The sequence below is a fragment of the Rousettus aegyptiacus genome, unplaced genomic scaffold (assembly GCF_014176215.1).
Source record: "Rousettus aegyptiacus isolate mRouAeg1 unplaced genomic scaffold, mRouAeg1.p scaffold_m13_p_2, whole genome shotgun sequence".
NCBI classification, from domain to species: Eukaryota; Metazoa; Chordata; class Mammalia; order Chiroptera; family Pteropodidae; genus Rousettus; species Rousettus aegyptiacus.
In genome coordinates this window covers 49830420-49845950 of record NW_023416295.1, presented here as the reverse complement: position 1 = coordinate 49845950, position 15531 = coordinate 49830420, and the positions used below count along the sequence as shown (strand labels likewise).

General features: G+C 37.0%; 1 protein-coding gene across 2 annotated transcripts in view; it reads left to right on the top strand.

The window, feature by feature from the left end:
• The window catches only part of CERS6 (ceramide synthase 6), a 265827-nt gene that overhangs the window by 185130 nt on the left and 65166 nt on the right, over positions 1-15531 (top strand). For both annotated transcript variants that reach the window (XM_016165374.2, XM_016165375.2), the window contains exons 5-6: positions 5880-5930; positions 9720-9812. In XM_016165374.2, coding sequence (XP_016020860.1) covers positions 5880-5930; positions 9720-9812 — 144 coding nt within the window. The remainder of the gene's footprint in view (positions 1-5879; positions 5931-9719; positions 9813-15531) is intronic.

The following is a 15531-nucleotide window of genomic DNA, read 5'->3' as shown; positions in this document are numbered from 1 at the left end:
ACACATGGGGAGGCATAATCTAGAAATATGATACAGTTAATGCTGAAACCTCAACCCGTGGAATATGGGAGTTGGTGAATAAATGCCCAAGTTCCCCTATCCTGTGTTGGGACAATTAGAGCTTCAAGCTACATAAGTCTGCAGAGGTCCCCAGGAAAACTGAGATGCAGTTGCCTACATCAGAAACCAGCTCATTCCCAAAAGCCATATTAGACTTTCTCCCTCATCTGTCTCACTTTCTCCATTTCCCATGTTCTGTTTCATTGGATCACCTCTCAAATAAACAGCCTGTACCCATGTCCTCATATCAGGGTCTGCTCCCACAGAAGACCAACTAAGCACGTGCCAACCTCACATTAAAAATAATTAGATTTATTTGAATTTTCATTACTAGAAAAAAAATTGCAATGGAAAGCCATACACAAATGCCTTTACATATGGGTATAATTAATTTTTTTTTACAATAAATACTGTGTCAAAGGATAAGCAGATTAAAACCAAATTACTCTTTAGAGAGTTTATTTAAATTTGTAGAGTGTTGATTTCCCTATACACTGCTGACCTCTGTGTGCTAATTTCTTTAAATCTCTTTCCAGATGTAGGTAAAAAAATATATATATGTCTAGTTTTAACCTGAAATTTTTATATGTTTTAGTCACATATTTTCGTTTAGTGTGTTTCCTGTTTATATCTTCTCCTCATTTTTCTTGTTGAGTATTTAAATATTTTAATAAATTTTTGTGAGCTCTTTACATATTAGAAATATTTATCCTTTGTAATAAGTTATAAATTATTTCTTTAAATTATCTTTTGACTAATCATGTACTTCTAAATAGCCACTCTCATTGGCTTCATTCCCAAATTTTACACAGGCCTCTCTATATGTGTAGATCTCTCTCTCCCTGTGTTAACATTCTTACCATTTCCCCCTCCTTCTAGGTCTTTCCACTTCATTTTCTGTCATCTTCTGTTTCCTTCGTCTGGTTCCTTTATCCCTAATTTCTATTCTAAACATGGAATTAATTGATCAGTCCATTTTGCTTTGCAGTGATTCTCACTGGGCATGCAGGAAAGTCCACATCTGAATCAATGTGAGAGATGGCTTTTTAAGCTTTCTGTTACTCAGACCCTTGAGAATCACAGCCATAGTTACTGTGCAGTGTGTGTGGAGTCCCTCAGCTAAGCAGAGGTAAAAAAAAAAAAAAAAAAAGTTGAGAACCACTGACTGGAAGGTTTTAGAAGGCATGGAAATGGCACTCACATTCTCTTCTCTTTGTTTCAATGATTAAACCCTCATGGAGATCTTTGACCCCAGGACCTATCTCCACAGAACTCTTTCTATTTGTGTATGCTTGGCAGCTCTGTGAATTACTTTCTAAATTGATTGTTGAATATGCTTAAGGCACATGCTTGACCAGGTCAAGAGGACTAGCATCTCTTTTTAAAGCTTGATCAATAAGAAAGGCTGGGCTATCTTTATGTAATGCCAGAGTCAAGTCCAAATTACATTTTCTCATCCTGAGAGCTTTCCAAGCTCATACAGATGCCAGTGGCCTCTAGGGAGGGATGATCACTCTGCTTTGTAGATTTATAGTCACATATCTACTGACCCAGGACAGGAGGAAAGGATACCTCTTACATTCTGGGGAGCTCTCTAGAGTGCTTACCACTGACCAGCAGCATCTTCAGGCTGAGAGACTTCTGGCTTCATTCTTTTCACCCTAAACACAATTTATTTATCAGTTTTTAAACTCACGAAGCATGAAATACTGCTTTGTACTCTGAGCTATTTTACAATGTGTATTAAATTAAAAATGTAGGTTATCATTTTTTGAATAGATTTAATTTATATTAATTTATTTAAATAATACAGCTGAATGTCTCTAAAAAGAATTTGCAATATCTATATAACGTTATTAATCTAGATATTAACATTCAAAAATTACACATAAAGGAAAAATAAGCAAAGATGTTAGGAGACAGTCACAGTTGTCGTGACTGAGCTTTAGAATTAAATCTCAGCTTCCCAAGACCAAGGTAAAAAGATAGTAGGGTAATAATTCTCATATGGTAAGAGGAACCATACTGAGAATTCACAGAAAGGAAGTATTTTTCTTGTTGGAGTTCATTTAAAAAGAAAAATATCATGTGGAACTTATACATGCAACTTAAGGTAATCTAGTGGTAAGCTTTCCAACATATATTTATTGCAGACATGGAAGCATTTTTCTTATGTTTATTTCTTAAAATAAATCTTTAACATAAGCCAGAAGTATAAGGTTTAAGTATAACTCGGTGGAAGTGTTTTTTCAGGGTAGTTTCAGTGAAAGTAGTTTCAGAGTAGTTCAGGGATCCAGCTTTCTAGCATTTTAAAGCATAATTCCTGGGCTGTTATTGTCTCAGCTGGGCTTTCTGAAAGCCATATAGGAGTTTGAGTGGAAATAGCGAAAGGTGAAATTTTGCCTCTAAAATGCTGGCTTCTGTTAGGTAAAGACCCACACAACTTTCATGTCTTCGATGAGGCAACAAAATGTCTTTAATTCTTTATATGATTCATGTTCATTTGTTAAATTAAAATAGTCATTCAAAGAAACTACTATTCATTCAACTGTAGGAATCTACTGACTCTTGAAAAAAAGTATGTAGGTGTTTGTATGTATTTCTATTTCTGTTTAATCATTTAACACTTACCTGGTTAACTGAACATTCTTTTCTCTGGTCTTTTGCTCCAAATGCTATTACTCCTTTAACTCACAGTAACGCAATAAGCATCAGTGTTCTGAGGTAGCCCAGTTGCCTTGAGTTTTTAGACTTTTAAAAGCAGTTTTACATTCACAGAAAAATTGAGGGGAATGTATGAGATTTTCCACATATTAGCCACTCCCAGACATGAATATATTCTCCCCATTATAGAATCCCCCACCAGGTGGTGTATTTGTTACAACAGATGAACCTGCATCAACATATCGTTTACATTATTACAGGGTCTATAGTTTACATTAAGGTTCACTCTTAGTATCATAAATCCTGTGGGCTTGGACAAAGCCTCCTTGATTTTTGGTGATTGATCTATCATCATGATAGGTAGCATGGAAACTGAAAGATAGATTTTTTTTTTTTAAGTATGTCAAATGGAACTTTAATAAAATAAGACCAAACCTATCTTACTCCAGATGGTAAAGTGAAATGATCAGAACTGATCTATTTTTGTTAGTTCTGTTCATGGTGAAACCTTCACAGAACAGCTGATAAAAGAAGAAACCTTGATTAAAGAGCCGATTTACTGACACTTAAAAGTCTTCTCCAGTTTTCTCCTTTAAAAAAAAATCATAGAATAAATAGCACTCAAATCTTCTGCATATGGTCAAAATGCAAAATGAAGGCACAGGGTCACCCCCGCAGGACGTCTGACCTCCATCCTGCTGCTGGGTTGGGTTTGCTCAGAGTTAGAGCCGCAGAAGCCTCCCACAGGACTTTGTCATGGATGGATGTGCTTGTTTCCGAGTTGTGTCTCAAGTGAGGTGTCTGGGAGCAGATGTGCATGATATAATGAAATATCCCATTATATATGGTGGTTTAGATGGAGTATATTAGAAGTCATTTCTAATCCATGGGTAACCGTAAGCTATTTTACAGTCTGTCTTAGTCTTTCTCAGATATTTTATAAGTCTTCTTAAGTTGAAATAATTTGATGTATAGTTGAATAGCTGTTAAGTACCATTTATGAAGCATAGCATTGTCTTATGATGCTGTGTTAGCCAGCTTGGGCTGCTGTAGCAAACTACCATAGACTGCGTGGCTTAAATGGCAGAAATTTATTTCTCTCAGTTCTGGAGGTTAGAAATTCTAGATCAAGTTTTCGTAGTGTTCAGTATCTGATGAGAGCTCTCTTCCTGCATCGCCTCTCTTGGATAGGCCGCTTTCTTACCGCAGCCCTCACATGGCCTTCCCTCACAGCCTGTCAAGAGAGAGAGAACTCTCTCACTGCCTCCTCTTATAAGGCCACCTGTCAGTCCTGTCAGTGTAGGACCACAGCTTTATGACCTCATTTAACCTTATCTCCTATAAACCTTATTTCCAAATATGGTCACCTCAAGTATTTAGGACTCCAATATATGAAAATTTAGGGGGACACAATTCATAGCAGATGCCAAAACAAAAGAATGTTGATATTTCTGTTGACCAAGAAAAAAGCAGGGAGTAAGCCTAAGGGATCTTGTCACTGATTGATGACCGTGGAGCTCTTTAACAGTGAGAGGCACTGTTACCCATCTGGACATATGAGTTCTTTTACATACTAAAGATTTAGAGGTCCTTTCTAACCCTAAAATTAAATTTTTTTAATGTAATACCTATTTTTACATAACCAATTCCAAATGCCCGTGATGTTTTTCTTTCATTACCTATTCTTTGTATACCCAGGGTACCTCAGAGAAGGTATAGTAGAAGAATCTGGCTGGCCTGGGTTTGAATTCTAGATTTTGTACTTACCATCTGGGGAGTCTTCAATTAATTGGGGTGTCTCTTTGAGATTGCTATTTGTCTGCAAAATAATTAATGATACTTACCCTGGTGCATATATTAGTGAGGATACAGACTGTGTTACTGTATGTATATTTTTAAAAACAACAATACAGTAGCTTAGATATGAGAGAAATGATAGGAATTTATACATATAATCCAGGGAGTAGAGACCAGGGCTTGCAGGAGACTTCTGACAACTCCCTCGGCAGAAATTTTGATCTCAGGGTCAAAGGTGTCTGCTCTAGTTCTCATTATCTCCTTCCGATGGGACTGGATAAATTCCAGGATGAGGAGAACTCATTCTCTGTAACTTTTAGGGGTACCATCCCAAAGCAGATCAGGTAGATTCAGCCCATATTCCTTCCACTAGCATTTGAATATGTGGCTCTTTCAAATAGGAAGATTGATTCGGAAGCATTGTCTCTAGCTAAATACTGTTTTACTAGCAATTTCTGCCTCAAATGGTTATTGTAAATGTTAGAAATCGTTAGTCTATTGTTGATTAATTTATTCATGAATATTTGTTAATGAATACTATAGCAAAGTGCCTAACAAGGTACCTTGTACATGGTAAATACCTGGCACCTTACTACTCAGCATGGTCCAAGGTCCAACAGCATCAGCATCACCTCGAAGCTTGTTAAAAATACAGAATCTTGGCCCCAAGCCACTGAATCAGAACTTGCATTTTAATAGTTTGGGAAGTTCTGTGCCAGCATGTTCTTTATCTTTTATGGCATCTGCCGAGATATGTTAGCTTGAGCACTTCCAGTGTTGTGAGAATTAAGTGAGATAATACGTATAAAATACATAAAAATCTGTAAAGTACTTCATAACATTATTTAAGTATACTTGTATAAGGGGGAATAAAGTGAATCCTAACTTACGGGAATGAAAAGATTTGAGAATCATTAGGTTTTTAGATTATCCAACCTTGATAATATTCCTTGATTTTGTAATGTCGTGTGAAAAAAGGCTCATCTATTTCCAGAAAATGAGCTTAAATCGCCATGCACTGTCCTAGTTACAGAGCTTTGCTGTTAATGTATAGGAAATTGATAGGCCCACTCTTCTAAACTAAGGGTTTTCAGTGTATTTTTTTCATCACCATTGTTCTTTTCTGACATCTAAATATTTCAGCTTTTTATGTTCTTAATTATGTTACTATTCTTTAATTTGTGTGATGAATATATAGACTTTTGACATGAACAGAGAAATCTAAAAATGGTGCCTAGAAAAATGGAAAAAAAATGAATTAAAAAATGATATTGAAGGCAAGAACCTGTCATAAACATCTCTTATCCTACTTCTTTTCCAAAATATGTAAAATATGTTTCTTTGTAATTTTTTTCCAGACCCCCTGGTTGTGGAATACAAGGCACTGCTGGTATAACTACCCCTATCAGGTAAGGAAACATTACTGTTTGGGTTTTTACACACATAGAGTATCTTCCTTAGGTCAGTCTTGTGGTTTCAGGCAGGTCTCAGCAGGTTGGGCAGCCACCTTACTTTTTGGCCCCCTGCCCCTGCTGCTGGGTGCTGGACGTAGCCTTGTAAGGAAAGTAGTTTATGTTCTTAGTGAAGTTCACAATCAGAACTCAAGTGCTGTAGCAGATGGACAAGTATGGAAAGTGCATTTGTTGGAGAGTAGGATACAATCAATTCAACAGCAGAAAGATTCCTATTTCTAAAGGCCTGATAACAGCACAGGCCTGTCTCGATAGCAAGTGGGGAGAGCTCAAGTGTGGAGCTGGAGCTGGCATGCTGAGTTCGGTTCACTCTGTGGCTTAGGAGCAGCCTCTAGATATGTAAATCAAACCATTTCCTTGAGCACAGAAAAATGTGCTTGTACCATTATACATAGACTAAAAATAAATAAATAAATGAGATTAAAATCCTATCCCAGAAAGGGAACGTTTCAGATTTCTGCCCACTGACATTCCTTTGCTTCTGTCCATCAATTCAGTAATATTAGTATGTACTGTGGTCCTTAGATCAGTTACTATTTGAGTATCAAAGTTGAGACTTTTCTAGAAATACCTTGCTGAAATTTTTCTAGAATTTCTAGTTCAATTGGGATATATTCTTTAAGAGAAATATATACAACTAGGTATTTTGGTGATAATATAAAGAGACATACATTGTGATAAGCAACTTGGATTTCTGAGTTTGATTGGGATTCTTTGGGGCTGTCTTTTTAGAGGCATTTGGTCTTTTTGGTGTGCATAAGGTTAATGGGGAGCAGGCACGCTCTCTTCTCTGTTACATCCAGCGTGGCGCCAAGGGTGCGGACAGGCGACGGGGGTCAGGACCAGCGTTGGCTGATTCTTGGGCAAGTTCAAGACATGTTGAAATGGAATTCCAGTTTGCATTTCCATCTCTTTCATGTAGTTTATTCAGATTAGAAAATACCATAAGCCAGCAACACGACATGGTTAGAGCGAGCTGAGTATCTGGAGCTGTTTGGCAGCCCCTGAAGCAACACTGAAAGCCAGTCACTATTGAACACTATTGTAATGCTCAGTCTCAACTGCTGTTTTACTGCCTTAAATACCTGGAATATTGCCATCGATAGCTCTCTTTGTGTCTCGTCTTGGTAAAATTACAAGTAGAAAAATTACTGAGTGGAAAAAATCCATAAAAATCTCGAATTGTATTTGTAAACATCAAAGCCTTCTAGAAATCTTAACTCAAACGTTGATGTGGCAGCCGCTCTCATACACTGCATTTGTGAGGTAAGTTCTGTCATGTGAATGACTGAGACAAATACTGTATGAAATGAAATATCTACTCTTCTTCATAACTATAATGGAGTCTGAAATAACTTTCACATTTATGGCTGAGAAATTGCTTATTTCTGAGAAAATTATTTGCTAGGGGCAGTGGCTCAAAATGTAGTTAGACTGTTTTACAGACAGAACTGTGGATTCAACATGAAAATCTGAGGATCTGGTAGATACGGTTATGTTTAAAAATAGGAGGCATCATTAGTATAGAACTAAAGATGCCATATGTAAAGACTCAGATCAGGATTATCTCCTACTGATAAGACATCATTGCTTATTAATGAATAATTGGCATATAACTCCCAGAATTGAGGACCAGCTCATGATCTCTCTTGGGAACAATGGCCATTCTTGATAGACTTCATATACTAAAAAAAAAAGAAAAAAAATTGCTACATTCTTTTTGTGTGTGGGGGGGAATGTAATTATGCATGTAATTACAGTGTTTTTGTGAGTAACTATACCTACATAAATACATGGGATGCAGTTCAGAGTCAGTCTCAAGCCTTAAGAGCACTTTTAAAGATGGGGCATGAAACAAATGTATGTCTTTAGTACATATATTAAATAATTGAAGGATTTTTAGATGAAAGAGTAGTGGTCTATTTCAATTTTATTCAAGATACACTGCTCCTTGTGTATGAGGTGTATATTATATCACTTACTACATAGTTAATGATTTATACGTATATGTGTATATGTTTTAAGTTTAAAATAATGTAAAGTTGTCTTCATTTGGCCCTTGTACAGCTTGTCCTAAAGAGCACAAGTGGAGAACGAGAAGCCCTAGCATGGCAATGACAGGGCCTTATTCTCTGTGGATCCTGGGATCAGCCTCTCAACCTGAATTAACTGACAGCAATTTCCTATAATTATACAATCTAGAAAACGATAGTACTGATTTTATAGAATTTTTATGAGAGTCAAAGAGATTAACATGTGTTTAAGCTTTGTCAACTGCAAGGCACTCCACGAATATGGAGTTATTCTAATATGACACTCTCTTATGAACTCTGCTGTTTCTACGTGTGCTTTCACTTGTCCTCATAGTCCACTGTGACATTTTCCCAGGTGTTGATGCAAGAAGTAAGTGAATCTTATTAAAACTGAAATTTAATCTTAGCTCCAAATGTCCTGAAGCCAGCTCCGCTTTCTGGACTTCACTGCTACCATATGTCTGACCTGAGTTCCCATCTCTCATTGCTAACACCTTCAAATTTAAAAGGACAGTTCAGTAGGAAATACATTCTCTCCAGGGTGGTGCTGAGCTTGATAAATACATCGATGCTCAGAGCTTAGGGTTGATGATGGGGGAGTATCCTGTCCCCTTATGTATGTGTTCTGTTACCAAAGGTCAGAGAGTGGGACAAGAGCTTTCCTTGATGTCCATGCATAAAGTTGGTAGGATTGATAGTTAAGTGCGTCCCAGCTTCTCATGAAAGTAATTTGTTATGCTCCTATTGGTTTACAAAGCATTTAAATTTTTATTATATTTACCACATATACTGTTACGTTGTGTGTAGTGGTGTGGATATGTTTGTGTGAAGAGCTTCAACGATCTTTCATTCACTCTGGTAAAGCAAGACATTTCATTGCAATTCAATAAAAAAATTAAAAACAACTCATTGGAAATGGTTTTTGAAAACACTATTTTGTTTTGTTTTGATGGATTTATGTGCGGAATAAATATTCTTGACTTCTGTTTCTCTGAACCTCTCCCTGTTCCTGGACCTTTGAGGCAGATAGAGCAGGTATCACCTCCACTTTACAAATAAATAAACTAAGACCTGCTAAGCTGTGGAGGTGGGACTTGATCTCAGACTTCCTGGCTGATTGCCTAGCCCAGTATCTCTTGGCAGCTTCCTTGTTCCTCTGATCTTTTAAAAATATTTTTGAATCATCTTTCTTTTTTTTTTTTTGATATTTGTATTGTACTGAAAGAAAGCTCTGATTAATGCAGAATTTGAAACTATTCCTCAATGACTCATGTTATACTCCAGTTTCTATCACCTACCCACCTAACCTCCTTGTACCTGCACTATGGAATCTCACAGCAGTTATCCAGGGTTATTCTTTTTGTGTGTGTGTTAGAATTTTTTTTCTGGTTGCCTAAGGAATCTTGCAGATACTATGTCAGAGAACCATAAATGCTATTGTTAAAACGAATAGTGCATTTGGTACCAAGTGTTCATACTGACTGATCTTCTTTTGGTTGGAGATGAAACAAGCTAATGCCATCAAGCTGAGGGTTAGAGGCATCCTTCAAAGCCCCCTTAACACAGAAAATGGGGCTGGAATTTGTGGAGGCATGAGATCATGCCACTTTTTAGCACCAACTTGAGGTATTTGGGGGCACCAATTTGGTTTCCTATTAACTATTAATCTTTCCTTTTTTCCTTTGATCCTCAGCCACTCACAGCTGACCTTCACTACTATTATATTCTGGAGCTGTCGTTTTATTGGTCTTTAATGTTTTCCCAGTTCACTGATATCAAAAGAAAGGTAAGTGTGGTTATTATCATAAAGTGCTTGCAGACTTGCATCTTTAATGACTCCTGGATGATGGGTATAGAGTCTCAAAAGTGCTTGCCTTTTTTCTCCCAGCAATACTAGGTTAATACTGCTTTCTGCTTTAGTACATAAAGTTCTGTATTTTTGTTTGCACTGTTTTGATTATGTTTCCATTGTCTCTTAACTCTTCCCTAGTGTTCTTATCTCCATGAAAATATATAGCAGTGAATCCCAACATCAGTAATTTCTTCTCAGTCTGATTCACAAGTCCCTTCATTCTCTAAATTAAATAAAAAAGAAGATTTTATTTGTAGCTCCTGGGAGAGAATAAAATCTCAGCATTCTAGCCCTCTAGAATGAATTTCCCTTCAATATAAGGGCTATCTAGCATTAAAATACGTCACGAAAATACAACATTCCTAAACAAACTGTGATCTTGTTGTCACGCCTCCCTTCTGCTAGAGTAGTTTTGTGGAAGGCACCTTGACCTCCTAAGTGTTAAACCCATTCATTCTAGTTCTTATCCTACCAGCTTCTGAGCAGAATTGGCACTTTTAGCTATTCACTGTTTATTTCTTTCCATGATGCCATTTTCTCCAGCTTTCCATATTTAGATAGTTCTTTCAAAGTCACGTTTGCTGGCCTTCATCTCAGTGCCCCACGTTCTGCATATTTGTGTACTCCAGCGTCTGGTCCTGAATTAGAGATTGCCGTCTCCCAAGATGATCGAGTTTATACCTTCCAGCACTTCCAAACATAACCAGTGTACTGATTACTCTCAAATGTTTCTCTTCTGCCCAAGATCCTCCCTGATCCATACTTTCACAAATCTATTCATAAATAATACACTTAAGTTCCTCTTTCTTATTTTATCATTTCATACTCACCACACTCTAAGATCACTTATTATTTATCCTCACTTTATGAAAGAGGAAACTGAGCCTCCTATACAAAGTGTTCCCAACCGAAGTCATCATTCTCCCCTAGTCTTGTTCTTCCTCCAATCATCCTTGTAACCAACAGTCATAAAAGCTAGTAGTTTTCCTTTTCTCACCTCTTTGCCGCTCCTTGCACCTTCTTCCTAAGTATCGCTGCCATCTTTAGTTTGAGTCCTCTCCACTTTTGCCTACTGTATTACAATAGCCTCCTAATTGTCTTCCTATCTAAATAATCATTCTTGTCTACCTGCTACCTATGGGTTATGTTTCTAAAACCTTCGAGACAAAGCCAAACTATTTGGAGTGATATTCAGGGTTGTAAAGAACATGATTCAAACCCACTTCTCCAGCCTTATCACCCACACCCATCTCTTCCCCTTCTGGCACGTGTCTTGGCTTCAAATATCTTCTATCTCGTGTCTAAATACATTAAGTTTTTCCATGCATCTTATTATTTTTTTTACAAGACTCTGCCTATAGCTAGAATATATGCTTTTCCACCCTCCATCCAGAGCAGACCTATACCAGAAGTACCTTCCTCTGAAGCCTTATTCAATGACCCACTCCTTCCTCTGTGTTTTTGACCACTCTTTCCTCTGTATTTAGTTTACAAGTGCCCGAACTTACCATGATGCTGTATTTTAACAGTATTGTCACCTGCCTCTCTCCCTTCACTAGAGTTAGAGGGCAAAGAATAGGATGTGTTCATCCTTATTTATTTGTTTATTTTTGATTTTTTTGCTCACTTCTCTTTTTTTATTACTGTATGTTTACTTATTTTTAAGTCTTTTTAAAAATTACAGTTGACATGCAATATTATATTAATTTCATGTATACAACATAGTGATTAGATATTTATATAACTTATGAAGTGATCACACTGATAAGTCTAGTACCCTTCTGACATCATACATAATTATTACAGTATTGTTAACTATGTTCCCCATGCTGTACTTTATATCCCCATGACAGGATATGTTCATCTTTATACCTCTCATGACTGTCAATGCAATTGCTTGAGATGGGACTTAGTAAGTTTAGACTGAATGAATAAATGAACTCATCAGAATGTCTTCTGACTTACTAAGGAATATCTTCCAAGCTCCTTTACAAACAGGACTGTGCTTTATGATGAAGTACAATACTATAACATTTCTTGGTTAGACCAATAATCTGCTAAATCGCAAGTGGTATCCAAGTGGCAACTGGAAAACATTTAGAAGTCTCTGGCCCTAGTATCTGTGTCTCCTTTTCCCAGGTACGCGTCTTCCACCATCCCATAGCAATGGTTTACTTGTTTGGCAAAAACTATCTATCCTGATCTGTATGGCTGAATAGTGGTAATATGGTGATTCTCAGAAGTGGGTGGTCCTTGTATGGGCGAGGGCTTAGGCACAACCAATAGCTTATTGACTCCCATAATTTGCATTTCCCTAACTCATTATACCAAACACTCTGAGTCAGTTTCTGGAAACATTTAAAGATCCTTCGGTGACAGTGTGCCAATTAGATCTCCCGTGTCTTACATGAGGACACTTGTTCATTTATGTTGTCAGTACTTGAAGTCTGATTATCTCCTGTGAGCCAGGCTCATTGTGTAGTTTACTTATTTATTTTTTTAATCTTTAATTGCTGTAAAAATGCAAAACATAAAATTTGTCATCTTAACTGTTTTTAAGTGTACGCTTCAGTACCGTTACACACATTCACACTGTTGTGCAACCGGTTCCCAGAACTCTTTTCATCTTGCAAAACTGAAACTCCACACCCGTTAAACAACTCCCCATTCTACCCTTCCCCCCAGCCCTTGGCAACCACAATTTTACTTTCTGTCTCTATGACTTTAGCTACTCTTGAGTACCTCAAATAAGTGGAATTATATCGTGTTTGTCCTTTTGTTCATCCGTGTCCTCAGGTTCATCCATGTTGTAACATATGTCAAAATTTCCTTCCTTTTTAAGGCTGAATAATCTGCACTTTATTCCAGGTAGTCACACAAAACACATGTATAACAAAGAAGGAGGTTTGAGTATTCTTCCAATTTTGCAGTTGAGAAAAATTGATGTACAGTAAGTTAATATAAATTTTTCAAGGTTGTGTGATGTGGGGATGAATTACAGCACAGGTTTGCAAAGCAAAGGGCTGCGATTCACTCTTAGGTTCGAAATATACACAGTTGTCGCATTGTCTTGCTATGCTCCTGACATTAGAGGTAGTAGTAAGCTTTTTGTAGCTCTTTACCATTTTATTGGTTCCTCTTTTGCTTAGTGAGAATTAGGGGTGCCGTCTAGGATCAAGGAGATGAATAAAAGCAAGACCAACTGCCCTTGGTGCCCAGGAGTCTAGTCCTAGGGAGACATGGCTATACCGAAAGTCACCAAGCCCCCTCCACTCACTTGAACTTTCTCATCACCGAGCCTTTTCAGTGAGCCAAGAGGACTCAGAGTCATCATTGTTTCAGGCCAAATGGCCATTATCTTAATAACTATCATATGTGGATTATTTCTAAGGGTTGGAGTGTGTCCTTTTGTATGGATTTGACATATCTAACATCAGTGTAGTAAACATCTGCAGTGAGGTTCATGGAATTGATCTCAGCCCTGTACATATTGTCAAATTTTAGAAATTAATTATAATTTTTTCTTAGTCAACACCAGTAGTTTATTTTAGACATCTGGCACCTCTTCTTTTTCAGTTGGTGGTACAGCTGGCTTATTCTTATTTCTTATGCAGAATGGGAATCTGGCCATTACCAGACCTTGTGTGTTACACAGCACAGGTTTTAGTAAGGAAGGCCTTTCTCTCTGTTTCCATCTCTCATCAGTGAGTGAGTCGTAGTCCTTCCTTTTCTCCTTTGCCTCTTGCTGTCACTACAGGTCCTTGGTGGGTCCCTTCTTGTTGCTCTACCACTTGGAGGATCTGCCATTCCAGCCATCAGCTGGAATGTTCTGGCTTCAAAATACACTCCCCACCTTCTATATTGCAGTTATTAACTAAACTCTCTAAAAACAGCCTAATTATGGAATAGAAATATTTGAAGACACTTATTGATGGCACAGTATGGAAATCAGCTTCTGAAGGCTATTCATAGGGTCGTTAACACAAAGGTTATAAAAATATGTCTTTAGTTTCCCAACTAAGTGACAGTGAGCTTGAATGGCCATTTTCACATATGGACCAGGGTTTATAAACTTTTAGAATCAGTACCTTAAATGAGGTTTAGAAATCATTTTTTGTGACTTAACGGGTTCATGAGTCTTTCTAAAATGGCTTCTATATTCACAAACTCTTCACTTCTAAAAGTGTCCTAATATTGCCTTTTTGTTTAAATTGTTGTTTCCAAATGGAATCTGGAGTTTAAAAATGAGAAGAGAACTTTCATTCCTCTGGTGACAGAGCACATTGCCTCTCTCTCGATTGTTTCCAGGGTTGGTACTTATTTGGTTAGTGAAAAGATATTAATCTTCCCAGAGGGAAAGGACTAGCTGAGATGTAGTCATTTGTTATAATGGATTTATAATTTAAATGTTCTATTATGTGCTACCAAGATATGTAAACCTTTTTGAGGATTTTTTCTTCCTTCCTTATTTTTTTTTTGTTTCTTTCCTTCATTCCTCTCTACTTCCCTCCCTTCCTATCTTCCTGTCTTTCTTCCCTCCTTTTTAAAAAGAAATTGTTATAGTATCTCACTAAAACAACAAGTATGTTATTGGTATTCAACAATATTTGAAACCTCTATTTCCCAAGGCTTAATTTTTGTTAAAATTCTGTTTTTTTTAAACACCTGTTCTCCTGCACATCTAAATTTTCCAAGGGAAACTAGTAAATATGACTGTCAGAACAAGCAAGGTCAGAACAGCTTGCTTGTGTCTAAGCCCTATGTCCCTTTTAACCAAGCTGCTGTGATTTGAAGGCTCGGGCCCTTGGCCAGTGAGCTGGGCTCATGTTCAGAGTCCTTTGCAGGAAATCATCCATGGCTGAGTTCCAAAGCCCAGCTAGTGAAATCAGCTTGTTGCCTTTCTGATATTTAATCTGAGAAAGACTACATCTTATAAATATTCCTGATAGAGAGAGGTATAGTAATTAAGTTTAGCAAGAAACGTATTGACAGACTTTTGTTTACTCTCTGAAAATTTTTGCAGAGAATAACTAGTGTCCATTGCAATGACTGCTTTAGCCACTTTTGTGGGCCTGTCATGCTCCAGATCTTTCTTACTTCTTTAAGATTTAGGGTAAAAGAAAATTCATGCTTTAATCTTTGTATAAGAAAGCAAATAATACGGCATAGAATTAAATGAAATAATATCCATGAAACCATCTAGTACAATGCTTGACAAATAGAGCTTAAAACAGCAGATAACGATCAAAATTTAGTTGAATCAAAACAAAGTGCTAAAATCAAAAACAAAACAAAAAGTCTCCAAAATTAGTGGTCACAAATTATTGTAGTTTTGGTCAATTAAAATTAACAGAAATAATTAGGAAGAGGACCTAATTTAAGATTGCCAAACTTTCACTTTTCCTAGTACTTCCTACCTTATTACCATCAATTCATAAAGGAAGGGACATTTTAACATTTTAACAAAGGAGAAAGGACACCTTGAGCAAGTTACTTTTCCTTCCTATGCCTTGGTTTTCTGATCCAAAAAATGGAGTTCATACCTCATGGGAATGGTTTCAGCACAAAGTAATACATGTTTTTAGAAGAGTGCCCACCATGTAGTAAGTGTCAATAAATGTTAGCTATTACTATAGTCTTTACTGTGGTTCAC